Genomic DNA, 27,788 nt, shown 5'->3' with positions numbered 1-27,788 from the left:
CACGTAAGACACTGGTATAAGGCCTTCACTAATTGGGCGCGGGCGGAGAGCACAGTGCTCCTCCGAGAGGAAACAGCGGGCCTCCGGAAATTCCCCATTGTACAACTCTGGTACGATCTCCTTAAATCCTTCCAACAAACCTGTCTAGAGCAGGGTATAACCTGAGCTGACTCACCCCAAACCTCCACAGCGACACAAGACACCGAGAGGCACTGCCACACTAACCATCTACCCCACCCCCTCCCCCCCTTGCCACCACTGGACATCGCGACACCCAAACCACCACTGGAGTTCCCACCGTCCCGTAATGCCACGCATGCTGGAATCCCAATGCCCCCGCATTTACGCTATCAGCCCTATAGCCCACACCGCATGCTTAGTTGCCAGGGTCAGACTGATTTCCCTCACTCGGACCTGCCACGCTTTCCAAGCGCATGGCCCGGGACACACGGCCAGATTACGATCATTGACCTAGACGCACCTTGGAAGTGGTAGCTACGGACCCCTAATGGGACCCCCACACTCTCAAACGCCTATCCTGCCACATTCCGAATAGGACCCTCTGATCCCCCCTCGCCACAGCTGCGGAATCTGCCCCCCCCAACCCACTGACCGACACTTATGCTTTCATTCTCTCTCCCTACTGCAGTTCTTCCACTGTTCTGGCTCACATATTTGTTACCCAACTGGTCGAGTTCTCAGACCAGGGCTTCTATTGCTATAGACTACAACAGTCCACGCACTATCATTACACCGCTGGACACTAAGTCCCAGCTGCCGCCACACATCCCGCCGCAGGGACATAATGCAACCCCCACCGCACACGGTCTGTGGGGCGTGACTGAGATAAGCACCCTTCTGGACTTAAACACCCGAACCAGGGCGATGCTTTTTGCCATCGACACCCATACTTCTATAGCTGTTATTGGGGGACTCCACACATGACAGATCACTAGACACAACGACCATGGAAAAGGCAGTCCCTGTTAGACACCGCCGACCCCATGTGCTCACTTTCTTGCCACAGTGAGCTATACCACCAAATACCTGTAACCATTATAACGGTATCCCGGATGTACAATTGTCAGTTCCTCTAACGCCAGTTCTGGCACAGACACCGGAGACATACCGGAACACCGACAGTAACACAAGCAGATTAAAAGATAAAAAACCATACAGGCCTGCTTACTAGACAAACTATTTACCACAAGATGTCAACATGTATATACTGTACTGTGCCGCCGGACCCCAGGGTTGCCGGCCGGAAGGCTGTGTTATCTAAATCGTATTTCATCTGATTGCCAATCTATGCTGCTGGCCCTCATGGGCTGTTGGCCATAAAAGCTGTGTAACTGAAATCTTGTGCAATAAAGGTCTTTAAATATAAAAAAAATAAAGCCTCACTGAATATCGATAAAAAAAATTCTCCGCTAAAAGCAACTATTTCATTCAAAAAATAGAGGAGGCCAAAAACTCTAGCCTTGAACTCTTTTCTACTGTAAAAAAACTATCCAAAATGAAACCGAATATCAACACGCCAGTCAGCACAAATTTTTGTAATACTCTGGGACAATTTTTTATTGATAAAGTGACCTCGGTCTACGAATCTTTTAAAATCGACCAAAACACCAAATTCTGCATCAGAAAACAATGGCCAAATTAAAGATTTAGGCCTTAGTACTGAGCCTAAAGTACCTTTTAATTTTTTCTCTCCAGATCTGGATCAGATCTATCAGACAGTCATGGCAACCAAATCGGGTGCATTGGTAGATCCATGTCCGCCGAAAATATTTCATCTTTTCCCAGAGCTTCTTAGCGAACGACTGGTAGGGCTCATGGACCATATAGTGAAGTCAGGTATCTATCCAGTCTCTTGGAAATCTACATCAGTGTTACCCCTTCTAAAAAAAAACTAATCTCGATCCAGCAGAACCAGGCAACTACATGCCAATAGCTAGGATACCTTTTGGGGCCAAGGTACTTGAGAAACTGCTAAATCAATAACTTGCTCAATTTATTGCTGAATCAGACACCCTGGACCCCTCACAGTATGGCTTTTGTGAGGGGCACTGCACCGAAACAGCCCTATTGATGGCGGTAGAAGAACTCAGGAGTGTGTTGGATGCAGGAGGGGGAAGGCCGCCTTGATCCTATTGGATCTCTCTGCAACCTTCGATACAGTAAACCATGACACACTCCTGGACCGGCTATTAACAGCAGGGATCCACCGAGATGCCAGAAAACTACTTGCATCATTTCTGAATAACAGAACATTCACAGTGGAACTAGGAGAAGCAAAATCAAAATCCTTTAGTTCACCGTGTGGTGTTCCACAAGGGTCATCAATGAGCCCAACGCTCTTTAATGTGTATGTAGCGCCGCTGGCTGGAATTATTAGGGCATGCGGGTTCCTTCCAGTGTCATATGCAGACGACACACAAATTGTGGTCGCAATTAAGAACGACACCCCAAACACAGCAGATAAGTTTAAAAATTGTATAAAGCAGGTCAGCGTGTGGATGGAGCAGAATTGCTTGAAACTTAATGTGGATAAAAGTGAGGTTATGTTGCTGGGAACAAATACAGGGATCTGGTCCCCAGATTGGTGGCCTGCGGATCTTGGCAACTGCCCATCACCGGTTGATAAAGTCAAAAATCTAGGCATTATGCTAGATAGACTTACTTATGATGCCCAGACCAACAAACTGGTAGCCACAATGTGGTTTATTCTAAAATTTATCAGGAAAATACTGCCATATATCCCCATGCCACCCGTAAAACTGTGGTAACTGCACTAATAATAATAATAATAATCTTTATTCGGTTTTTACAGTTTGAAAAAGCCATAAAAGATAACATGGTATAAAAACATTCACTTAAAAAGGGATTTACATTTTAAATTTTAAAGTAAAAGCACTCCCCTTTTGTTACCAATTTGTTACGAAGAGTAAAAAGTAGTGAAAAAATTTAGTACATGATATACCGTACATTCAGAGTCCAGAAGTTGAAGGGATAACATCGCTGGGCGGCACGGTCTATGGCCCCATTTTTTTAATAGAGGGATAAGCCATGTCTTTCTATGTGGGTGATAGAACTTACAGAAAAGTACTGTATGGATGGTGGACTGTTGGGAATGATCGTCACAGGGGCACAGGACCATTTGGGTGCTCCAATTGTTCTTTTCGGGGAAGGTCACCAGTCTGAAAAATAGGTTCAGTCTGAACCTTGTTAGGAGCATCTTTTCGTAGGTGGAAATCTCCAGTGTGAGATATGGCTGAATTTTCAGGGTCTGCTGAATGATGATTGCATGCGTGGCGGATTTTTTTGTGGCCAGCGTTAATAGTCTCAGGGAGTCCAGGTGGCTCAGTGCTATTTGTTTTAGTTCTTTTTTAGAGATTTCCTTCATTAGTTCTGGGTTGTTATAGTATTTCTCGATCCCTAGATCATAGAGGAAATTTCTAATATATGTGAGCCAAGGTATTTTTTTTGCGTAGTCCAGCTCCATGATATCTCGAAGAATATTTTTTGTCAGATTATTTTCTTCGGATAACCAGACTCTTCTCCAAAGCATTAGGGGTTGGATTTTGATCAGATCTCCAATGAAGGGGATTCCCAATTCTATATGCGAGGCATAGGTGGAGGTGCCTCGTGGTATTGATAGGAGGAATCGCGTGAAAATGTTTTCCTCTTTTTGAATGGGGCTGGTGTTGATATGCCCCCAGATCCCAGCACCATATAATGCTATGGATTGGCACTTTGCAGCGTATATTTGAAGCAGTTCAAATTGAGGTTTTTTCCCTAGTCTATTTGAAAATTTCATTAGTGCCATAATCGCTCTTTTAAAAAGATGTCTCCTGGCCTCTACCGCCGGTTTCCAACTTAGGGCATCATCTATCATGATGCCCAGATAGGGGTATTGTGAGGTTCTTTCAATTTTTTGTTCTTTCAGAAAGATGGTCTTTGCATGTTTTTTTGTGCCACCTGCCACCATAATGAAGGTTTTTTTCACATTTATATGCAGGTCCAGGGCAGCCATAAAATCTGCATATTTGGTTAGTGATTTCTGTAGTTCAATTGGAGTTCGGGCTAAGATGACAGCGTCATCCGCGTAGAGCAGAGCGGGGATCAGGCGATCTTTTGCTTTTGGAAGGTCTCTTCCCCCCTTCAGCATACACTCTTCGAGGCCGTTGGTGTATAATGAAAATAGAAAGGGGGCGAGGACGCAGCCCTGCCTCACTCCCCGCTCTACCCCAAACGGTGCCGTCAGTTCTCCTCTTGTCCCAAACCTCACTCTCGCTGTGGCCCCGCTGTAGAGTTCCCTTAGAAAGTCCAAAAGAGGAGGGTCTACCCCCATCTTGCTCAGCAGCGACCAAAGCTTGGTATGTGAGACACAGTCGAATGCGGATGACAAATCCACGTATGTCATGAAAATAGTCCCTGTTTTTGCGAGGGTATACTTGGATGTAAGCAAGGAAAGATTCAATACTTGGTCAATGGTTCCAAAGCCTTCCCTGAAGCCGAACTGTAGGTCAGAGAGAATGTTTTCGTCAGCTACCCACTGTTGCAACTTGCCAAGGAGGACTCTGCCGACCACTTTACCCAGAGAATCAAGAAGGGAGATTAGACGATAACACTTGACGTCTTGCCTGTCCCCCTTCTTAAAAATGGGGACCATTATTGATGATGACCATGAGTCTAACAATCAGAGTTCCATAGTTGCAATGCAAACTCTCGTGATTATTGGGGTCCAGAGGTCGGGAAGGAATTTAAATAAATCGACGGGGACCCCGTCGGGACCGGGAGCTTTTCCGGGCCTACTTAAGGATAACGCTTTTTCGAAATCTTGTAGGTCAACTTCCAGGGAGATAGGGAAGGTGACCGGGTTGTATGCAGACTGGTACAGATCGCAATTAGGTGTGGATTGAAAGATTTTCGAAAAATGACTCGTCCATGTGGCCTCGTCTATGGCCACGTCTATTTTTGGTCCACTGGGATCAGTTAAAGAGGGGGATTTAACTATTTTCCAGAAAGCCTGGGAGTCCTTCGCGAGTGCGCTCTCGTGTAGGGCCTTCCACAGGGATGTTTTTAGTTCTTTTTTCCTCGTCTTTCTGGCAGTAGTATATTCTCTTCTGAGGCCTTGGATCTTTGTTGGATCTCTGTTAGGTTCTCCAAGAGCTTTCCTCAAGTTGGTTTGTGCTTTCGTGCAATCTCGGTTAAACCAGCCTGTGGTCTTTAACTTATTTTGGTTGTAGGATCTGGTTAGCAGGTTGACATATCCTATGATGGTATTAAAATTTTCCAAGATTTGATTCGCCTCCGCTTGGGGATCAAGACAGATCAAAATGTTTTTATAGGCGAGAGGAACTAGTCTCTTCGTAAGGATATTAGGGTCCACTTTTTTCCATTTGATTGTGAAGCCATTGGTCTTGTTCAGCTCGAGCCTGTTCTGTGATAAAGTGTTGGCTATAGTTACCATCAGAGAATTCGAGTGATGTAATTGGAGACTAAGGCTAAGAGCGGAGTGGTCACTGAGACAATTTTCCAAGATTTTAAATGTTCCGATTAGCGGTTTTAGGGCTTCTGTGATTAATATGTAATCCACAGTGGTCTCGTGGCCCCTTCCTCTGTATGTTGGCTCTAGTTTATTGGTTGTTTGCTGAACGGGGTTCAAGATTTGGAGATCCAAGTCTGATAGTATTTTGTTCATGGCAGACCCCACTCCTGAGTGGGTGAAGTGAGTTAAAGGGATATCTGACTCATCTACTATTCCACAGATATCAATGTTTGGGCAGGGATGCAGATTAAAGTCGCCACCCCAAATTACGTGGGCAGTGTCCGCTTTCTGTTTGTAGTGGGTATGTTCTATTAATTTGTCTTGAATTTGGTCAAGAATGCTCAGAAAATTATCGGGATCGAAGTTGTTGTATGTGTTTACTATTGATATACGAGTTTTTTTCCCTACAGAGAGCGTGAGGATCTGAAAGTTCGGAAGGAGGTCTGTCTTGATGATCTTTGTATCTACAATTGTGTTGGCCATGTAGATTACCAGACCCCCCTTGGGTCTACCTGAGGTGCTGGGAAGGGCGGGAGAAGTAAAAGTTCTATATCCCACTAGATGGAGGGCAGCTATTGCCCATGTTTCTTGAATAGAAATGATTTGATAGTCCTTCAAGAAGACTGCTGCCGAACCATCCTCAATCTTGTTACGGAGTCCAGCAACATTCCAGAAGATCATGGAAAGCTGGGTGGGTTCGTGCTGTTGTGCGACATTGTACTTGTGTGATGTAGATGGGGTAGGCGCTGGAATTGGGTGTGAGAGTGCTATTGTAGTTGATACTCATTTTACAGGCCACAGACCACGAACGAGCTTGTGATTTATTAGCGCAGACATTTGCTGTACCAGAAAGATATGAGGCTAATTTAGGAGGGTCTATAGAAAATTTAAATAATTTTTTTAATTGTCACTGTTTTTATCTTTGATCGCCCTGCAATACCCTGTGCACCTTCTCACTGTGTTTTAAATTCGGCACCTACCCGACCCGCTAGAGCGGGGGGAACTGGGCACTCGAACTAGTCCACGAGGACCAGCCGCCATCTTAGGGCTGGCTCGGGACGCTTTCTAGCTCTTCTCCACTTCCGGGAGAGAGCTATATAGAGCGAGCGAGCCCACAGCTCGTTGATACTCATTTTACAAGCCACAGACCACGAACGAGCTTGTGATTTATTAGCGCAGACATTTGCTGTACCAGAAAGATATGAGGCTAATTTAGGAGGGTCTATAGAAAATTTAAATAATTTTTAAATTGTCACTGTTTTTATCTTTGATCGCCCTGCAATACCCTGTGCACCTTCTCACTGTGTTTTAAATTGAAAATCGGTACCTACCCGACCCGCTAGAGCGGGGGGAACTGGGCACTCGAATTAGTCCACGAGGACCAGCCGCCATCTTAGGGCTGGCTCGGGACGCTTTCTAGCTCTTCTCCACTTCCGGGAGAGAGCTATATAGTCCTCGCTCACCCAGGATGCGCAGCAGACGTGCGCAGCGGGCGCGCGCCGAAGACGCGCCTAAGACAAGCCCGTCTGCGCCCGTCCGAGCCAGCTCCGGGCCCAGGGCCACCCCCCCTGGTCCTGCTACCCCACATGAGGCTATATCTACTTTATGCTACTCCTCCGCACAGCTGAGACAGTGGAACACAGGTGTGGGTAGGTCCTGTAAAGTATTATTGCCATGCAAACACTTGCCTACCGCACCCACATCATGTGTAGGTTGCGCATTTTTCATGCCATCTCCACAGCTGTCGACAAATACCACATCCCACCCCCAAGAAACCCCCAGCATTTCCCCATCCACTGAGCAATATGTAAAAGCTGCACTAATCAATGTACGCTCACTCCCCCAACATAGCCTGGTAATAAGGGAGACTATTATTCACCAAGGATTGGATATACTTTTTATCACTGAGTCATGGGGAGACGAAGCTTCTGGTCCTGACTTTGTACTGGCTACCCCAGAAGGCTATTGTGTAGCTAGACAAGACAGGATCTCAGGACGAGGTGGAGGTTTAGCCATCATTTATAGGGACAACTACCGAATGAAATGTGATCCTATTCTTAGCACTAATTGCGAAGCGGTTACATTCGCTATCAATCTTACCCAGAAACAAGCTTTTAAAGGGACACTTGTGTACAGACCTCCAGGAACACGTACCAAATTTTTAGCAGACCTTACAGTTCTCACGGAATCAGTGATAGGTTCACCATACTATACGATTCTTGGGGACTTTAATTTCCCGCTTGAAAACATGGATAACCATGATACAGTCCAACTTATCGCTGACATGCAGGCAATAGGACTGCAGCAGTTAGTGAGGGGCCCTACGCACAATGCTGGGCATACACTGGATGGTGTATTTACCAACGACCCCAAAATTGAGACATCATTAATACTTCCTTTGATATGGACTAACCACCAAGCTATAATTTTTAGGATCAAACTGTCACCACTCAAACTTTCCCAGAATAAAGTCCGCCCGCCAGTGGGGGTACGGACTTGGAATAAGGCAGATATGCCGCACTTTATTAATCTCCTGATGTCATCTATCCCAGAAAACACAGGTGATATTGAGACTATGTCCACAAATTTTCAGGAATGGATTGTAAAGGCAGCTAACCAAGTTGCGCCAGAAAAATATTATCGCCCCAATAGAGCTACGCCATCTGCTCAATGGTACTCAGAGGAACTGCGCCTCCAACGTCAGTATTGTAGAAATCTTGAAAGACGCTGGAGGAAACATTACAGTCCTGCGGCTAAGCAGGATTATAAGAGCGCTCTAGCAATCTACAAAAAAGCAATTAACACACAAAAGAATCTTTTCTACACTGGCCAAATTGAACAAGCACACAACTCAGCCAGGATGCTCTTTCAGGTTGTGAATTCTCTTTCTAGTCCAAAGGGACCTATAAGTGAAAACTCGCAGGAACTATGTGATACACTGGCCACTTTCTTCAAAAACAAGGTGACGGACATTTATTCCACTTTTTCTGATGAGCAGGCAAGAAAAGCTGATGCTACACCCGTTATTCATCCAATGCCCAATAATCCCTCTTTTGATAAGTTTCAGCCAGCCACTGAAGCTCAGATCAGTGCGCTGATCTGTAAGATCAAATCAGGTTCCCCACTTGACCCTTGCCCACCTACAACAATGAATAAATTACAGAACGTTATCACACAGCCGCTAACTGAAATATGTAATTCCATATTCACATCTGGTGTCTACCCAGCAAGCTGGAAGAAGGCCATTGTTAAACCTTTAATCAAGAAACCTTCTTTAGACCCCACTATTTCATCTAACTACAGGCCTATTGCCTGTCTCCCTTTTATGTCCAAAATCATAGAGGCAACTATGAATAAACAGCTTTCGGAGTTTATTGAACATCATAAACTCTTAGATGATACTCAGTTCGGGTTCCGGAGGGAACACGGAACGGAGACAGCATTAATAAAAGCCTCAGACGAAATTAGAGAGATTATGGACTCAGGAGGAGCTGCAGTTCTTATTCTACTAGACCTGTCGGCGGCCTTCGACACGGTCGACCACACCATCTTGGTCGACCGTGTCGCAACCTTTGGGATCAATCATCTGGCCAAAGATCTCTTAGCTTCTTTTTTAGCCAACCGTAGACAGGCAGTAAAGCTGGGCAATTATTATTCGCCCACCACTGAACTGCCTTGTGGGGTTCCTCAAGGATCCTCGCTAAGTCCTACCCTTTTTAACATTTATGTTTCGGACTTGGCGAGGGTCATCAAATCCCATGGGATGCGCCTAACCACCTATGCTGATGATACCCAGCTTGTGTTGGCGGTGCACAAGAATGGCCCCGTGGTAGCAGCTAGGTTTCAGGAGGGGTTACTGGATTTACAATCATGGATGCACGGTAACTGCCTGAAACTTAATGCGGAGAAAACTGAGGTCATGACTTTTGGCACAATTTCTCCAGAATGGTCTCACATATGGTGGCCTAGTCAGATGGGTCCGCCTCCGGTGCCAGCCACCAAGGTCAGGAATCTGGGAGTGATTTTTGATAATAAGTTAACTTTTGGATGCCATGTCAATAAGGTGGTCTCGGCTGCTTTCTTTGTACTGAAGAAAATAAAAAAACTCCTGCCGTACTTACCAGTATCTGCAGGAAAAACGTTAGTCACCACACTAGTATTTTCTAAATTAGATTATGGAAATGCTCTTTTTCTTGGCACACATAAATTCATCCTAAACAAGCTTCAGTCCGTCCAAAACATGGCAGCACGGATCCTGCTTAACATCCCTAGGCGACATCCCACTTCTGCAGCCATACGCCACCTTCATTGGTTAAGGGTTGAGAGCAGGATCAAATTTAAGGCTCTTTGTATAGCCTATAAGGCCATTCATCAGACAGGACCAAAGTTTCTAAAGGAGGCTTTTCAGGTATATACCCCCAAAAAGAATCTAAGATCAGCAGCTAGCTATCTTTTGACTGTCCCCCGCACAAGAACGGCCACCTGGGGTGACAGGCGATTCTTGGTAGCTACGCCGGTGCTCTGGAATTCACTCCCCTTACACATTAAAACTGCTCCCACCCTTATTAATTTTCGTAAATTACTGAAGACCTGGCTTTTTAATCAATAAGAACGTGCTGATCTGTGCTGGAATTTGGAGTATTTCGCTGCGCCTAGACACCTTAGGGTATTAGTTGCGCACAAAAAATCCCATAAATAAATAAATAAATAAATAAATGAGGGCTCCGGTGATTTAGGTGTTTGTCAATCGACCATTTCCAGGCCACTGAACCTGTTCGTGGTCGGGAAGCCTAGCCAGTGTTGCCCATTACTGGTGCCTTCATAGTTGGGGCCAAAAGATTGGTGAGGTGGTCTCTCCCAGTGCTCCCAGTTTCCAAATCTATTTTGAGGGCCCACGATCTGCCATGGGACTTCTCTCTGCTGGTAGCTCAAATTAGATGGATACCGAGGGTTAATAGGTTCAGTAAGTCGCATTACAGGATTGGGGGCGGCAGGTTCAAGCTCCCATGGTTGCGGGATTGGCTTCCTCCACATGTCAAAATTACGTTGATAGTTGTTATTGTTGAACCTTTTCGGGTAAAAGTAAGACAGGGGTCTTGTTACAATCCCCCCAGAGGAGTTGTTACGTTCCCAAGAGCATATATAGTCAGCTATGTTGGGATCCTCAAACGTAATGACTATGCAGTCTCCTCGAATTGTTTTTTTCCTGTAACCTACCCACGAGGTCCGGGATACTGCGGCTATTTTACTTTTCCAAGGTGGCGGGACGGGACGATTTGTATTCAACCAATACTGGACCTTGTTCTTTAGTGACCAGTTGGGTTCGGTCCCCTCACCTGTAAGTTCGGGGACCCCCGTCATAACTACCACGTATGGGGTGGCCTCAGGTGGTAAGTTTAGGGTGGGTACTTGTTCGGTTGTCGGTCTCGGGCATTTTTTGTTTGGGGTAGTTTAGGGTTTGTTGTTACAGGTGTTTTGGAAGCCGGTGTTTTGGGAGCAGGAGTTTTTGTGGAAGTAGAGTTTGCAGTAGGTAATGGTTGGGAACTAGGTTGTGAGGGGATGACCAGGGGCGTGGGAGTCAACTTTTGTGGAATGGTAGTGTTTGTTGGAAGGATCAATGTGGTTTGTTTTTTAGACTGTGGGGGAGGTACAATTGCAGTTTTCTTAGGAGCGGTATGTGTGGGTTCTGGGTTTGCAGTGGGCTTGGTATGAGGTTGTGGGGATATGAATTTTAAAGAGCCAGTGATTTTTATTAGCTGCCTCTCTATATTGCTGAGTCTTATTTCTAGTGGGCGTATGTGAGAATTTAAAAGAAAAGCTATCTCTGTGATTAATCTTGCTGTTTCTCGTTGTCTTCCTATATTTTCTGAGGTTAGTGAATCTGGCATTAAAGGATCACAGAGATCACGCGGAACATGATGAATTGTTACCACGTTATTAGTTGGGGGAGCAGGGTGGTTAGATGCCACTGGGACGTTTGTGTCAGTAACCAATATTGAATGCTTGGGTGTTATGGGTTTTGTAGTATGATCCGATTTGCTCTTTATGTTCCGTTTTTTTACAGCCCCCTCCCGCTTGCCTCTCATTTGTCTGGTTTCTTCGGGTGTGGGGTCGGGAAAGATATCAGGGGTGTTCTCAAGATCGGTTTCTGAAAGGGTTACGGATATTTGGGATGCTGACAAATCAACATTGTTAGGTAGGCTAAGTCTGTTTGTAGTCACCGCCATTTGCGTTGAGACTGGGTGTATTTCCGGGGTTTTTGCTGTTGCAAGTAATCCCATTGATGAACAACGCGCAATTGCCAGTTCTGTAGAAACTCTGCCCTCGATTAAGCTTATGCTCTGATCAATAAAAGTATTAGCTTTGGCCAGGAAGTCATCCATTGGGCCTAGTAGTTGGTCGCCTATACCATTCTTTTTTGATTTTTTTTTCTGCCTGGTGGATCTCGTGTTCATTTTGCAATGATTATACACCTGGGGAGGGTGATAGATTGACCAATTGTAGAGGGGATCAAGTTGTTTGTAGATACCTGTATTAGGGAGGCCGAAGTGTAGTTGTTAGGGTGATGGGCCGGACCGGACTAACCCGTACTCGAACGGCCTCAAACGGCCCTGTCTTTGCCCAGTCTTAGCCCGGGCTGCGTCCCGCGCTGCGGGAGTGAGTTGGTGTTAAGTAGGTGGCGGTTTGGGTGAGGGGCGGGCCAGCAGGGAGAGCGGACCGGAAGGTCTTCCGTGGTCTCGCAGGGACTTCTGGGAAATGAAGTCCCTGCACACTCGCAGCCCCGCTGGTGCCTCGCGCCCCTTACCGCTTTTCCGCCGAGGTCCTCTCGTGTGCACGCACAAAGTTGCTGGGACAGGGGCTCACCAGCGAAGCGGCACCCGCGAAGCGGCACCCGCGGAGCGGGTGCGGCGAGTCGTCAGCTGGGAGCCTCGCACGCCGATGCAGAAAGTGCGCTGTGCAGTCGATAGCCTCTTCACAAGTAAGTAAGTGTCCCACTAGACAGGGGTTGCCGGTGCACTTTTGAAGTTTTAGATGGGCGGGCCAGCAGGGAGAGCAGACCGGAAGCTCTTCCGTGGTCTCGCAGGGACTTCTGGGAAATGAAGTCCCTGCACACTCGCAGCCCCGCTGGTGCCTCGCGCCCCTTACCGCTTTTCCGCCGAGGTCCTCTCGTGTGCACGCACAAAGTTGCTGGGACAGGGGCTCACCCGCGAAGCGGCACCCGCGAAGCGGGTGCGGCGAGTCGTCAGCTGGGAGCCTCGCACGCCGATGCAGAAAGTGCGCTGTGCAGTCGATAGCCTCTTCACAAGTAAGTAAGTGTCCCTGCACTAGTCTTGTCAAGACTTGATTACGGGAATGCGCTATATGCCGGGATGCAGGCTCAACATCTGACTAAATTACAACGTCTACAAAATTCAGCAGCAAGGCCGATACTGAATATCCCGAGATCAGAACACATATCACATCATCTGGAATAATTACACTGGCTTCTGCTGGCAAAGCGAAGCAGGTTTAAATCCTTGTGCCTAACATATAAGGTGCTCCATGATGCGGGATCCTTGAGGTGGAGAAGTGTGGCTCAAGTGGTTGGAGCAGCAGACCCTGATGCAGAGGTCTGGCCCGGACCAGGGTTCAATTCCCCGCCTCGGCGGGTCTTGGGCTCAAATTTCCCCGGACCTGACAATTCTCGCCTCAGTGCCTATTCCAATCATGGAGTCCCACTCTGTAACTCTGGGCAATAGCTTGCTTAATCTCCACAACGGCCCCTCGCAGCGGGATGCCTGGCTTTCACCTTGGAGATGCCCAGTAACGGGCTATCTCGCAGGGGAATACCAGGACGGGTTCCCTAAGCAAGCGCTGGGACGCTTTCGGGCAGCCATGCGCTCTACAAATCAAAATTCATTCATTCATGAGAACTCATCTTAAGCCATATGTCCCCTCAAGAGAATTAAGGTCCAGCCAGGCTAACCTGATACAGGTCCCCAGATTTAAACAGGCCAGATGGGGGGTTAGGAGTTTCCTACTGCATGCAGCGATAGACTGGAATCGACTCCCCATTACCATCAAGAACAGCACGTCTTTGCTGTCATTCAGGAAATTAGTGAAAACTTGGCTGTTTAAATCCCGATAAAACCCCCCTCACGAGCAGCACATCTTATCATGTCCTTTTCTTAGTGCTAAGATGCCCAAGGGCACATGTGCGCTTTACAAAACTACAAACAAAATATTGTCCCCAGTCATCTTCAAACTGAACATGTAGCCCTCTGTGGTTCTACGCACAGATAACAGAATCAAAATTAATTAATTCTCTAACAAAGATACTCCACGTGTAAGTCTCCTCCACTCCAGATATTGAAGTCCAGCAACTACCTGAAGGTCAACCCAACAAAGACAGAATTCCTGTTATTTACCAACAACAACAAGAAAAAGAAATTGCACAAACCTGTCTCAAAGACATGAACGCTGATGGTTTCGAAACCCAACTTTCTCAGAGTGCCAATTCACTTGGATTCACCCTGGAGCTAACCTGACCCTCAAGGAACAGATTGTAAAATAAAATACAAAGATGGACTAGTAGCAGCTCTCTCTTCTAAAGAAAGCAAAGCAGTTTCTTTCAGCCAGGGACTTTGGAACTGCTGTTAAAGGTCTTGTACTCTTGGATCTCTATGATAGTAATGCCCCACTACAGAGGCTCACAGAATACATACTGGCCTCCACCTAATAGGCATCCTAGAAACTGCAGCAGATCTCAATCAGGGCCTGAAGAAATATGATCCGATCACTCCCATCCTGATGGAACACCATTGGCTTTCCTTGCCAGGAGACTCCATCTTCAAAAAAAACAGCTGCATCATCTACAAAGTCATCACAACATGCATCCCGGTTTATCTTGCAGATAAGCTGGATACCTCTGGAGGCTTGGGGACAACCACAGGGAAGACAACATCAGACTGGAGACTAAAGTGTAAAAAATAAGAAAAAAAACATAGCAGGCCTTTTCCATATACGTACAACATCCTTGTATCCATCAGCACCACCATACTGCTGCTCCAATTTAGGAAAGAGGGGATGATGAATCTCTTCGAAAAATGCATCCTCAAAATACAGTAACAGTACACTTCTTCTCCCAGAACCCTGCAACTTCTATTACTTGTTGACTGTACGTTTGCCTGTAACTCTGTATAGGACTCCATTGCCTTTTGGCTGCCACAAACATATACATACAGAGACAGTCAGGGTAAGGAGCTATTACAACACACTGAAAGGATACATATGACCTGTAGTGACGAGAGGCAGTCAGAGCAGGTAACGGTTACACTATACTCCACTCAGGAAGTTTTCATACATGTATTTACCATATCCTGGCAGTGAGTTGAACGATTGCCTTTTAGATATATTGTGATCTGTAGATACTAAATTAGATGGAAGTTAGACTCAACATTCCACCCTTAAAAGGTTGGTAGGGTGAGCACTGTTAAATTGGACAATATTAACACCAGTAATTATAGTGCTCAGAAACGTTAAATGTGGGGCATGGAGCGCATATAAAACCAAGTTAGTATTACTATAATTATTTGTAACCAGAAAAAGACACTGGCCTAGGCAATCAGTCGAGGTGAAAAGTGTTTTTGGCAAACATTCCTGGTGCACTACAATGTATATTTCTAACCTTAGCAGCATCAACCCTGAAAAGTGAATTGTGATTTGTAATTATAATATATACACGTTAATAGTGCCTAGGCTTTAAAGTGACTTCATTACAATCTGACTGAAATTAACCATCTTTCTTGGAGGCCTTCAGACGCAGTTTGTATGGAACCGGATGAGTCTGTAATGCGCCTCCTTACAGGCAGTTTTAGGTTCAGCTCCAAGTGTACATAAGTGCAACTAGGAACCAAATGTGTTGCAGTGGTAAATGTGTGGTACGGGTAAACCACCAGCTATTGAGAAAATCGGGTACTCTTGATTTATACTTCAGCTTGTCTTAGTTTCTTTCTCCTCTTTAGTGATCTAGTAGACACGGTCTGCTGGTGACACTCGCTCTCCATGAGGCCCTGCTGCTCCTACGTTCTGCGCCACCTACACAGTGCACTGCAATACTGAAAACGCACCACTACAACATCAACTCTACAAAACTACAACTGCACCTTCATCACTATAAGACCAACCCTACAAATGGACCACAGCAACACCAATAGTACAATATCAACACTACAGCAAAAACACATTTTAGGTATTGATGTGCAGATGCTATAGATTTAGTAGTAGCATGACCATGACAACACTTCACAACTACAACTGTATTACAAGCCAAGGATGGAAATGTACTGGATTGTAGTCAAACATGATTAATTGAATGACTCCGACTAAAATGCTCTGTGTGTCGAAAATTATGTACGCTATTATGGTGCTAGATTATGTATGTTAATGTGTACCTTTGGAGAAAGGTTACCTGGGAAAACCTTGTGTGGAGCCTTACTGAACATGGTTCCTGTGAACTCTGCAGGTCATGTAAACCCACTGCTTGCCATCTGAAATAAAAAATAAAAAAAAACACACACAAAGAGACTAACTCATAAAGTGGTTCAAATACTACATTACACCACCACCAACTACATCTCTACAACTTTAAAGCTAGAACACAGCTCATCTACAACACCTCAACACTACACAAATACCACCACTCAACAAAACTACAACACTAACTACAGCAGCAGGACTCCACACAGCAACTCCACCACCTGCAACAAAACTACTTCACTTACAATAGTGCAACCAAGCCAACACTACTACTGCAACATCACAGCTACAAAATACAACAGACATCACAGCACAGTAATGCTGCCACAGATCAACACTACAATTACAGCACTATGATGACTACAACTGTACAATACTAATGCAAAGGAAAAACGCTACAAAAATACCAGGATAAGTACATCACTGCAACCGCATGCATGCAACAGTGATAGAGCTTATGACGGTAACAATGTATTCTTTCCCAATAGACATGATCAGATAAATAATTTATTTTAAAAAAACACAGAAGCTGGTTTCTTTGGAATACATTACAGCAAAGTTTGCCCATAATGCACTCAAGGATAATGTGATCCAACTAGAACTCCGATCCACTGCACTGCACTGCACTGCCCTGCCCACCTTCAGGAAATGCACGTCAAACTCAAGTCTCTGTTATGTAAATGTAAGTCAAGTGCCTCAAACCTACGATTACCAGATGCCTCCATGTTTCAAATTTAATGTATTCCGGGATTTGCCGTCCTCATTCACATCAAATGAATTAAACTTTAAATGAATGTGATTTATAAAAGCAATGCCCGGACCTGCAGCATTGTGTCCCTGTTGACATGTCGTAGTCCGGTAACTTTAAACAGCGGAATCCATCGTATCACGAAGATCGTTCAAAAGGATAAGATTACACAAGTTACCTCGTAAACATGCAGTAAACCAGGCAAGTAGGTCACACGTTCTGCTCTGAAACAGATTTTGAAAAGGGTGACTACTGCAGGTACGAGAGACGGTGCTAGCAGGAACAGATTTTGGTGTAGAGTGCCCTCACAGCCACGAGGCATGCCATTTAAAAATGTTTTTTGCTTATGAAGGAAGCGTTGCTACCAAAAACGCTTCACACATTCACTGGCTCGTAGTGACTGGAAAGGGTATATAGATCAGCTGCAAATGTAACTGGGGTTTAAGAGAACAAAATAATTACATTTTACAAGTAAATTGGGTTGCATAGGTTTGCCATTTTGTGTTCTACGTATTGCAATTTCAAGTACAGGCAGACAAAGTGAGCTACATATTATCACACAATGTTGTAGTCCGTGTCAAACTCGATTAGAAACCAGATCTCCAGATTCCATGGTCAGCATCTTAGCCACGGTCTCCCATTATAGAACATTATTGGAAACCAACAACATTACAGTGAAAGAAGCAGGGTTTCTCCAACAAATTAGTGATGTAGCCCATTACCAGTTAAAACAGATGTCTCAAGAGACTACCTAATTTTCCAAAACTATAAACAGAACGCAAGCAAGCACAACAAAACAACCGGGGAGTGCAATGATGGGGACAATCATTTGCTAAACTCCTTAAGATCACAGCAATTTGATTCGAATTTCCAAGGTATGTGGGACGTCACATTCAAATTCTTTTTTATATTGATACAATTATGTTGCCCTTTTTGTGTACTGTAATAAAAATGGAATAAAAAGGGGTTATTTTCCGGTTTTTTTTATAGTGGCTAATGGCAGCAATCTAGCGTTACTTGGTAGTTTAGTAGGCCTCCTTTTAGGATTTGCCTTTCGAATTGGTTCAATGAGAATAATTAAATAGATCAGCAAATTCCCTCTGCAGTGTGGAGTTCTTTCTAGGACTAACTCAAGTTAACAGTAAAGAACTAAAACAACTGACAAAAACTTGATTGCAATCAGTAAATTAGAAAAGAATCAATGACAGATATAGAACCAAAGAAACTGTGTCGCTGTAGGATTGTTTACAGCATAAAACTGCATATGCCTGGAAACATTATCCAGACATGAGAAAAAGCACTAATGTGATTTAAGGAAAATGAAATTCTAATTTGGCCTGCTTCCAACTAAATTAGTGGGAATAGCTGGACTAAAGATTCTTCAGGAAGCAGAGCTTTTGTAATTGTAATATTTTGTGGTTAATAAGGGTTCTGAATGTTTGCTGCTTATTGGTTCTATATTCATCGATATCAAAAAGGTGGACGGCATTACGGTTTCCAAAAAGAGGAAAATACTAGAACGTCAGCTTTGTTCTTTGAGTTGACGGACGATGCAGGATGGCATGAATGAATAAATTTGCATTTCTAAAGCGCATGGCTACCAGAAGGCCTCCCTGTGCTAGGAGCAGAGTCATCACAGAACTACAGCTAGAGATCAGAGAAACAGAAAGGTTTTAAGGAGTTTTCGAAAAGCCAAATAGTTATCCTCAAGACAGATATGATTAGGTAGCTGGTTCCATGGTATTGGTTTTGTTTTGTCAATGAAGTTTGCAACACAGAAAAAAAAATTGCCCAATGTAAGTTATCTGGGCTGAGAAGCATGAATGAAGAAGCTGCTACCTACAGCAGGTTTTCCTAAGCTAACCTATTTTCAGCAAACAAAACTAGAATACTTTCTCCTTGTATTCATTTTTATCAAACTGGATTGTCGTTGTATGTAAGTTACATGTTTGGACTGTAGAGACCCACGGTCTGACGACTGCAATAAGATTTTGGAATAGAACAGTTCATGTTCTTCAACCTTACAGATAATGGATATTGATTTAAATGTGTGTGATAATTCTGAACCGGACACGTTATAGCTAAAGTAAAAGGCCAGCGGCACCCTTACCTTCGGGGGGACGTAGAACTCCAGCAGGAAGCGCTCTCCCTCCATGCGCCCGGCCTTGCGCAGCAGAAGGCGGCACTTCTGCCACTGGGAGCTGCCCACGCAGTTGGTGTCGTCCGCCACCATGTACCGCACCGTGCCTTCCCTCTGGATGTCCAGCAGCTCCACCTTGGCGGACTGGGATTTTGTGAGCCGCAGCTTCCGAGACCACTTCTCGCGAGGCTCCGCCGCGTGCTCCTTAGCGCCGGCGGGCAGGGGTTCCCTGTCCGCGCGCCCGGCACGCGCCTGGGTGGGCTCGAGGCTCGGCTCCGGCGAGGACCGGCGGTGCCACATCTCCTTCATGCCGTCCACCACGCACAGGCTCATGTTCCGCAGGGAGAAGCCCTTCTTGAACTTGGACTTGGAGGCGTCGTGGACGGAGACGTCCTCGGAGCTGCGCGAGTGGCCGTAGGAGGAGACCCGCTGCACGCGCGCCTGCGTCTGGCTGCAGTACCGCTGGGGGCCGGCCGCCTGCTCCATGCTGTCCAGGGACTCGCTGGAGGTCTCCTCGCGCCGCTGCGCGATGTCCCTCCCGAACGGCACCTGGCAGTTCTGGAGGCCGACGAAAGGGACGATGTTGTATTTGGTGGGGGAGTCCGACACATAGACCCGGCACACCTCGAAGCTGAAGAAATCCAAGAAGTTGGCAGCAAAGTGGTGGGAGAAGGAGGTCTCGGCCCCGGGGGTGTCGTAGTGCGGGTTCTCCTTCAAGAACTGGCAGAACTTCTGTGCGAATTCAACGGCGGCAGACTGGGCGTGAAGCTCGCAGAACTCCTTCCAGTCAGGGAGCTGGGAGGAAGTCTCCTGACTGTCCGCATCACCATTCATGACTGGGCCATTTCAACAGCAGCAAACTGCAAGGCAAGCAGAGACAGCAAGAAAAACATCAGAAAAGGGAACTCTGCCACGGCTGCACAGGGTGACCTTCAAAGCACACACCGGTATTCTCCTATTATCTATCTTATACCCTATAATCACCTACACTTCCATCTCCCCCACTGCACTTTAATCTCTGTGGAACAATTTTTAGCAGATCCTCACACTGCACTTCCATCTTCTCAAACTATACTTCGATCTTCTCACTGCACTTCACGCTCCTTTGCACAATTAACTTGTATCACCTCTTCCATAGCGGACGCGTTTTCAGATTGCTTGTGTGACATTTGCATGGTTTTAGTGAACTTAAGAATGGCATTCTGCTGATTAATGTGTGACACAGTGACTGACACTTTCTCGCCAGTAAAACTAAACAATGAAGTCCATATAAAAAGCTAAATATCACAAATTACTACCTTTTGAGCAATGGAACGAACTAGTCTTAACTACATGGTTCATACTAACACCCATCAGAAGTAGCCCAAGCCAGTGCATCCTAACTCAAATACACCAGAAACAGCTAGCCCGAACTAGAGTTCCAAGACTGCACACTTCCAGCAGGTCTACCCATGCTCAATGCATTCTGACCCTATACATCCATCAGAGCCAGGCTATCCAGTACAAACCAATTGTAGACTCATTCACGTTCACCAGAACAAACGTGGCCCCGTCAACTCCGTTCTAGTCCCATTAACCCAAACAGAACCAGCCTGTTACTGTCCAGTTATATTTCCAAACTGAACAAGCCAGCCCTATTCAGTGTTCAAACACCATAAATATTCATACAATCTAGCCAGTTCACAGCATTCTAACTGCATGTACATCCACCAGAACCAGCCAATAGGGTTGCTTACTGGCTGTGTGTTTATTGACATGACCAGTATGGAATATGCTACTTACCAGTCTGCATCTGTTCTTGGCATAGAGGGCTGCAGAGTGGTACATTATGAATAGATCGCCATCTGGTGTTGGGCTCGGATGATTGCACTTTGTTTTTCTCTTGGAGAGTCTTTTGTATCTTGGTGACTCCTCCCTTGGTTGGTAGTGCGCATGGGCATCGGCTCCATCCTTAGATTGTTTTGCCATAGTAGGGTTAGATGGAGTAGTATAGTAGAATACCGATAAGAGTGCCCATGTAAGTATCTAAATAAGATAATGTTGGAACAGACACAGGTTTCCGGGGAGGCTGGGAGGGCATGTACCACTCTGCAGCCCTCTATGCCAAGAACAGATGCATACTGGTAAGTAGCATATTCCGTTCGAGGCATATGGGCTGCAGATGGTACATTATGAATAGACTATACAGCAGTTCTCTCCCTAGCGGTGGTCGCCCGTGTCTGTTGCAACTGTCTGAAACAATGTTTTTAATACTGCTTGTCCCACTCTAGCTTGTTGTGTTGTGTGCACATCTACACAATAGTGTTTTGTGAAGGTGTGCGGTGTAACCCAGGTAGCCGCTTTGCATATGTCATCTAGTGGAATGTTTCCCAGAAATGCCATAGATGCTCCTAGTTTACGTGTAGAGTGAGCTCTAGGAGGAACAGTTAATGTTCTCTTTGCCTTTAAGTAGCATATTTGAATGCATTTTACAATCCATCTGGCAATGCCCGCTTTGGAGATGGGATTGCCTTTATGTGTAGGAGAAAACGCAACAAATAGCTGTTTTGTCTTTCTGAAAGTTTGTGTTCTTTCTATATAGTACAATATGGCCCTTCTAACATCCAATGTATGTAGGGCTCTTTCAGCTACTGTTTGTGGTTTTGGAAAGAAAACCGGCAATTCCACTGACTGATTGATGTGGAATGCTGAAATAACCTTCGGTAAAAATTTTGGGTTTGTTCGAAGAACCACTTTATTTTGGTGTAGCTGCATAAATGGTTCTTGAATCGTAAAAGCCTGCAGTTCACTTACTCTTCTAAGTGACGTGATAGCTATGAGGAAGGCCACCTTCCATGTGAGGAATTGTATTTCACACCTATGCATAGGTTCAAAGGGTGGCCCCATTAGTCTGGTAAGCACTATGTTGAGATTCCAGACTGGGGAAGGTGGTCTTCTTGGTGGAATGACTCTTTTGAGTCCTTCCGTGAAAGCTTTAATTGCTGGTACTTTAAACAGTGACAGATGTTGCCTGTTTTGTAGGTACGCCGCTATGGCTGCGAGATGAACTCTGATAGAGGTATATGCTAGGTTACATTGCTGTAAGTGTAGTAAATAGCAAATGATTTGTTTAGTGGATGCGTCCAGAGGGTTGATGTGCTTACTGTTACAGTGTATAGCAAACCTCTTCCATTTTGCTGCATAGCATGCTCTGGTGGTAGGACGTCTTGCTTGTTTAATGATTTCCATGCATTCTGGTGGTAAATCTAAATACCCAAACTCTATGACCTCAGGAGCCAGATCGCTAGGTTCAGTTGTTTGGGATCTGGGTGCATTATTTCTCCATGGTTCTGTGTAAGATGCATGGGTAATAACCTTAGCTTTTGATGTGGTACTTGTGAGAGTTTTAGCAGCGTGGTGAACCACGGCTGTCTTGCCCACGTGGGTGCCACTAGTATCATTGTCATTGAGTGTTGCTGCAGTTTCCGAACCAGTAATGGAATTAGTGGTAGAGGAGGGAACGCGTAAGCAAATTTGTTGGACCAATTTATCCACAGTGCATTGCCCTGGGACCGTTGGTGTGGGTACCTGGATGCGAATTCTTTGCATTTTGCGTTCTGATGATTGGCAAACAGATCTATCTCTGGTTGCCCCCATTTTTGGAAGAATGGCTGTAGTATTTGGTCGTGCAGCTCCCATTCGTGTACTTGTTCTGACTGTCTGCTTAGGATGTCTGCTATTTGATTTTGAACTCCTGGTAGGTGTTCCGCTAACAGGTAGATCTTTTGAGGAATGGCCCATCTCCATATGTCCTGTGCTAGTCTGGACAGTTGGAGAGAGTGTGTCCCCCCCTGTTTTTGAATATAATACATTGCAGTCATGTTGTCTGTTCTGATCAGGACTGCTTTGCCTGTTATTTGCATTTGGAAAGCTTTTAGTGCTAGAAATATTGCTAATAGTTGTAGGTAGTTGATGTGCAGTTTCTTTTGCTGCACACTCCACTTCCCCTGCACTGTGTATCTGTCCATATGCGCTCCCCATCCGGAGAGCGATGCGTCCGCTGTTATTATCACTTGTGGAATTGGCTCTAGGAACGACCGTCCCTTGGAAATGTTTTCTGTGTTCCACCACTTCAGAGAGCGATCCGTCCGGTCGTTTACCAACACCAGATCTGTAATCTGACCTTGAGCCTGATTCCACTGTGTCGCTAGACACTCTTGTAGTGGGCGCATTTGTAGTCTGGCATGTGGTATTAGCAGTATGCAGGAGGACATCATGCCTAATAGTTGCATAAACACTCGTGCTGGTAGTGAGTGTTGTGGTTGAAATCTTTGTATTAACCCGACCATTGTCTGTACTCTGATTGGGTTGGGGTATGCTATTGCCTTTTCTGTGTCTACTGTAGCCCCCAGGTATTGCTGAATCTGGTTTGGTTGCAGGTGTGATTTTTTGTAGTTCACCGTGAACCCTAGGTGGTGCAGCAATTGAATTGTCTTCTGTGTGTTGTGAAGACATTCTTCCTTTGACTTGGCCTTTATTAGCCAATCGTCCAAGTATGGGAAGACATGTATTTGTTGTCTTCTTAGGTGTGCTGCCACCACAGCTAGACATTTTGTGAAAACTCTTGGTGCTGTTGTGACACCGAACGGAAGGACTTTGAACTGATAGTGTTGTCCTTCTAACACAAACCTTAGGTATTTCCTGTGGGCTTTGTGAATTGGGATATGAAAGTAAGCGTCTTTTAGATCCAGTGTAGAAAGAAAGTCCCCTTTCTTCAGTAAAGGGAGTACTTGTTGGAGCGTGACCATGTGGAAATGCTCCGAATTTATGTAAGCATTGAGAGGTCTGAGGTCTAATATTGGTCTTAGGGACCCGTCCTTTTTGGGGATCAGGAAGTATAGAGAGTATACTCCTGTTCCTTGTTGATCTTTTGGGACCTTCTCTATTGCATGCTTTTGTAGAAGTGCTAGAACTTCTTCTCTTAACAATGTCAGATGATCTTGACTCATTGGACGCTGTTTGGGGGGGATGTTTGGTGGGGTAGCTGTGAGTTCTAGGCAATAACCATGTTGGATAATTTGTCTCACCCACTTGTCTGACGTGATGTTTTCCCAGACAGGTAGGAACTGTGATAGACGTCCCCCGACCGGTGTTATGTGGTCTGGGGGGAGCTCTATGAAGTCACTGTTTTGGTGTTGAGGCGTTGCGGTTGTTATTATTTCCGCGGCCTCTACCCTTATTGTGGTTACCTCTGTAACTGCCTCTTGAATTACCTCTGGGTGATGTTGGTGTGAAAGATGTGGATTGCTGATTCGTTCCTGTGTTCTTTGAGCCCCCTCTATAGGTGGATCTACGAAAGGAACCTCTGTGTGTTGGCTGTTGCAATGCTCCCATTGACTTAGCCGTTTCCGTATCTTTCTTCATTTTTTCTAATGTTTTGTCTGTGCTTGAACCAAACAATGTCTTCTGATCAAATGGTTTGTTCAGTAGGGCTGTTTGTACTTCTTGTTTGAATCCTGAGATTCTAAGCCATGCATGCCTTCTTAGCATGACACTGGTGTTAATAGACCTTGCTGCAGTGTCTGCTGCGTCTAATGCACACTTAATGGAAGTATTGGTTATTATTTTACCTTCCTGTATTAATTGATCTGCCTTTTTCTGATGTTCTTTTGGGAGATGTGTGAGAAGTTTTTCTAACTCATCATAATGTGCCCTGTCGTAACGTGCGAGTAGTGCTTGTGTATTGGCTATACGCCAGCTATTCGCTGCCTGTGATGCTACTCTTTTGCCTGATGCATCTATTAACTTCGACTCTTTATCTGGTGGAGGAGCCTCTCCTGTAGATAATGAGTTTGCTCTTTTACGAGCGTTTGAGACCACCAGCGAGTCTAGAGGTACATGCCCTCTAATAAATATTGGGTCCTTTGGAGCCGCTTTGTATTTTTTATCAATTCTTGGGTTTAACACCCTGGCTCTCACTGGGTTTTCGAATATTTCCTCTGTGTGACTAAGAAGACCCTTCAACATAGGAAGAGTACCTGATGTTCTCTGTGCATTAGGTAGAGTCTCTAACAAGAAATCCTCTATTTGAGGTTCTGTATGCATATCTAGTTTGTGATATTTTGCTGCCCTATTAATGAGCTGCACAAAACCTGTGTTATCATCAGGTGGTGAAGGCTTTGAGGGATATAGCTCTGGGTCGTTGTCCTCATCTGACCCTACATCATAATTTTCCCATGGGTCCTCCTCATCTAGGATAGTTTCGTCATCCTCTTGAGGTTCTCCCTCCCCTAGATCACTGTCTACATCTGACTGAGGTGTAGCTGGTCTTGGTGTGGAAGGTGTAGGAATATTTGGCCTATTGTGAGGAATAGGAGAAGAGGGTGTGACTCTAGGACGAGGAGAAGCAGGAGGAGTTATATTCGTCCCCATTGTTCTCTTTTTTGAAGGAAGAGGTTTATCTTCTGACTGTTCACTCTTTCTCTTCTTCGTGACCACTTTCCCAGTTTGTGGATCAATAAACAAGATCTTTTGTTTGGGATCTGTCTGTTGCTCCTGAATCGGTACCGAAGGTCCTGGTTCCGAGAGGTGCTTTTGTTTTCGATCGTCAGATCTTGATGTTTTCGATACCGAATGTCTGCTCGATTCCGACTTTCTGGGTATCGAGTGTATCTTGGGCGATAAGTCATATTTATGTTTCGACATGGAATGTTTCGATACCGAGCTCTCCTTTGTATGTAGCCTCGGTGTCGAAGTCGATGTCGCCCTTTTCTCGGATCCGACATGGTGGGAGTCGGAGTGTTTCGGTTTCAGTTTCGGTTTCGTTGCCGGGCCCGAGGGCGGGGCGTCGGAAACTTTTTTCAGCGGTTTGACCGGGCCCGAGGGCGGGGTCGTTACCGCACGTGGTCGGTTTTTCGGTAAGGGGACGTCGTCACTCACGGTTTGTTGCTCGATGAGTTCTTCAACCTCCGACTGGTCCCCTTCCGACCCAGACTGGTCCTCTTCTTCCTCGATTTGTTCGTCTCCGAACAGCTCCGGGATCGCTTCCGCCTGCATTCTGGAAACCTCGTGTCTTCGAGCTCGACGATTTCTAATCGTTAGCTTGGAGGAAAATGCTGCACAGGCTTCGCAGTCCCTGGATTCGTGTTCAGGCGATAGACAGAGGTTGCACACCTCGTGTAGGTCCTTGTGTGGGAACTTAGCACCACACGTTGGACATTTTTTGAATGGAGTCCTTTCCATGGACTCCGGGCTTGACTGCGTCGAGAAAGGCCTCCTGTTCTTCGACGTAGATCCAAGTTTTTCTCTTCGATTTTGAATTTGCAACGCGTCGGAATGGGAATGAACGCGTTCGATAACAATACCGTCGAATTGGAAAGGGAATACGCGCCGATAAATCACTTTCTTCTGAAGTTTATCTGGAGCGTCTCGATCCTCATCCGAACCCGATGGCGGAAAAAAACAATCCAAGGATGGAGCCGATGCCCATGCGCACTACCAACCAAGGGAGGAGTCACCAAGATACAAAAGACTCTCCAAGAGAAAAACAAAGTGCAATCATCCGAGCCCAACACCAGATGCCGATCTATTCATAATGTACCATCTGCAGCCCATATGCCTCGAACATTAATTTTCCAACATAACTTTTTAAAATCACATAACTTTTTTTTCCTCATATCAGTGCATATTTAAAACTTCAAACATAAGAGTATAAAGCTGTGTACCAGAACAGCTTTAACGACAGTGGCTGATAAAATGAAGTAAGCAAAGAAAGAAAAGCAGTGTTAAAAATGTATACAGACTATTTTGTATTAAGTCTGGTTTATCATGTGTGGGCCTTTGCAGAATTGTAAAACACAAGTCACTTGAAAAGGTGGTGACACTACTGGCCTATCCCATTCCATCTTGACCCATTCACAGCACAACTTACCAGTGACAAGTGCTGCCCCACTAACTTACTCCCACCATGAGAGCCAGGGTGTCTTCATCGGGCGGGACAGACGGAGTACTAGCAGGCAGTGTTCCTGTGGCGGCTCCTCTGTTATGGTGGAGGAGCGTTGCCCCCCTGCTGAAAGCCAGGACAAATACAATGATAATAATAAGTTTGTAATATTTTATTTTGCGTCCTGCCAGCCGAGCTGAAGGGGGGGCAGGGACAGCCACAGTGACGCTGTTGCACCAGGGAGGACGGGAGAGTGGTGTGCACTGCTAAATGCGCATGATTGTTTGGCCTGCCCCTTAGGGCCGACCAAACAGTCAAGCGCACGGAGCCTTTCTCCACCTAAATGTATTGTACAGCTGGGTGTAGAAAACACCACAAGCTTCCACTCTGAGCGCAGAACTGTGTCGCTCAGACCAAGCATTTCCAGCATGTAAGCAGCGCTGGAATTGGGAGCCTGCACAGTGTGCACCAGGTTCCTGACATGAGCGCGAGGAAGGTGGCGGACGTCGGAGCAGGTAAGTGCAGTTTTATATATTTTTTCTCTTTTTTTCCGGTTGCCCCCTCCCACGGCGCCACCACTTCACAGTACCAGTGACCACTCCTGCAGTGATCTGCAGTGATGGATACTACAGAGTTCATTACCTGCCTTCCTTCAAGTAGGGCGAACCATTGCTGCTGCAGATTGAGCCTTCGGGTGGCAGCACTTTTTAAAAGTTTAAGTTCGTACAGTAAGCCTGGACTTTCAATGACATTAGTGCATGCACATACTCCTGTGTGCCACAGGAAATGGAGGGAGGACAGATGATGGTGCTGCCGAAATGCTCAGCAAGCCAACAACATGCAACACTCAAATCATGCCGGATGGGCTGCAAAGGTTCAATTGATACTAATGAAATTAATTGGCCTG

General features: G+C 45.6%; 1 protein-coding gene across 4 annotated transcripts in view; it reads right to left on the bottom strand.

Moving 5' to 3' along the window:
• The window catches only part of SH2B2 (SH2B adaptor protein 2), a 493,931-nt gene that overhangs the window by 302,043 nt on the left and 164,100 nt on the right, over window positions 1-27,788 (bottom strand). For all 4 annotated transcript variants that reach the window (XM_086954571.1, XM_086954573.1, XM_086954574.1 and 1 more), the window contains one exon: window positions 18,931-19,820. In XM_086954571.1, coding sequence (XP_086810697.1) covers window positions 18,931-19,794 — 864 coding nt within the window. In that variant the 5' untranslated portion in view covers window positions 19,795-19,820. The remainder of the gene's footprint in view (window positions 1-18,930; window positions 19,821-27,788) is intronic.

The sequence above is a fragment of the Lissotriton vulgaris genome, chromosome 2_1 (genome assembly GCF_964263255.1).
Source record: "Lissotriton vulgaris chromosome 2_1, aLisVul1.2, whole genome shotgun sequence".
NCBI lineage: Eukaryota > Metazoa > Chordata > Amphibia > Caudata > Salamandridae > Lissotriton > Lissotriton vulgaris.
This window is presented reverse-complemented; position numbering and strand designations above follow the sequence as displayed.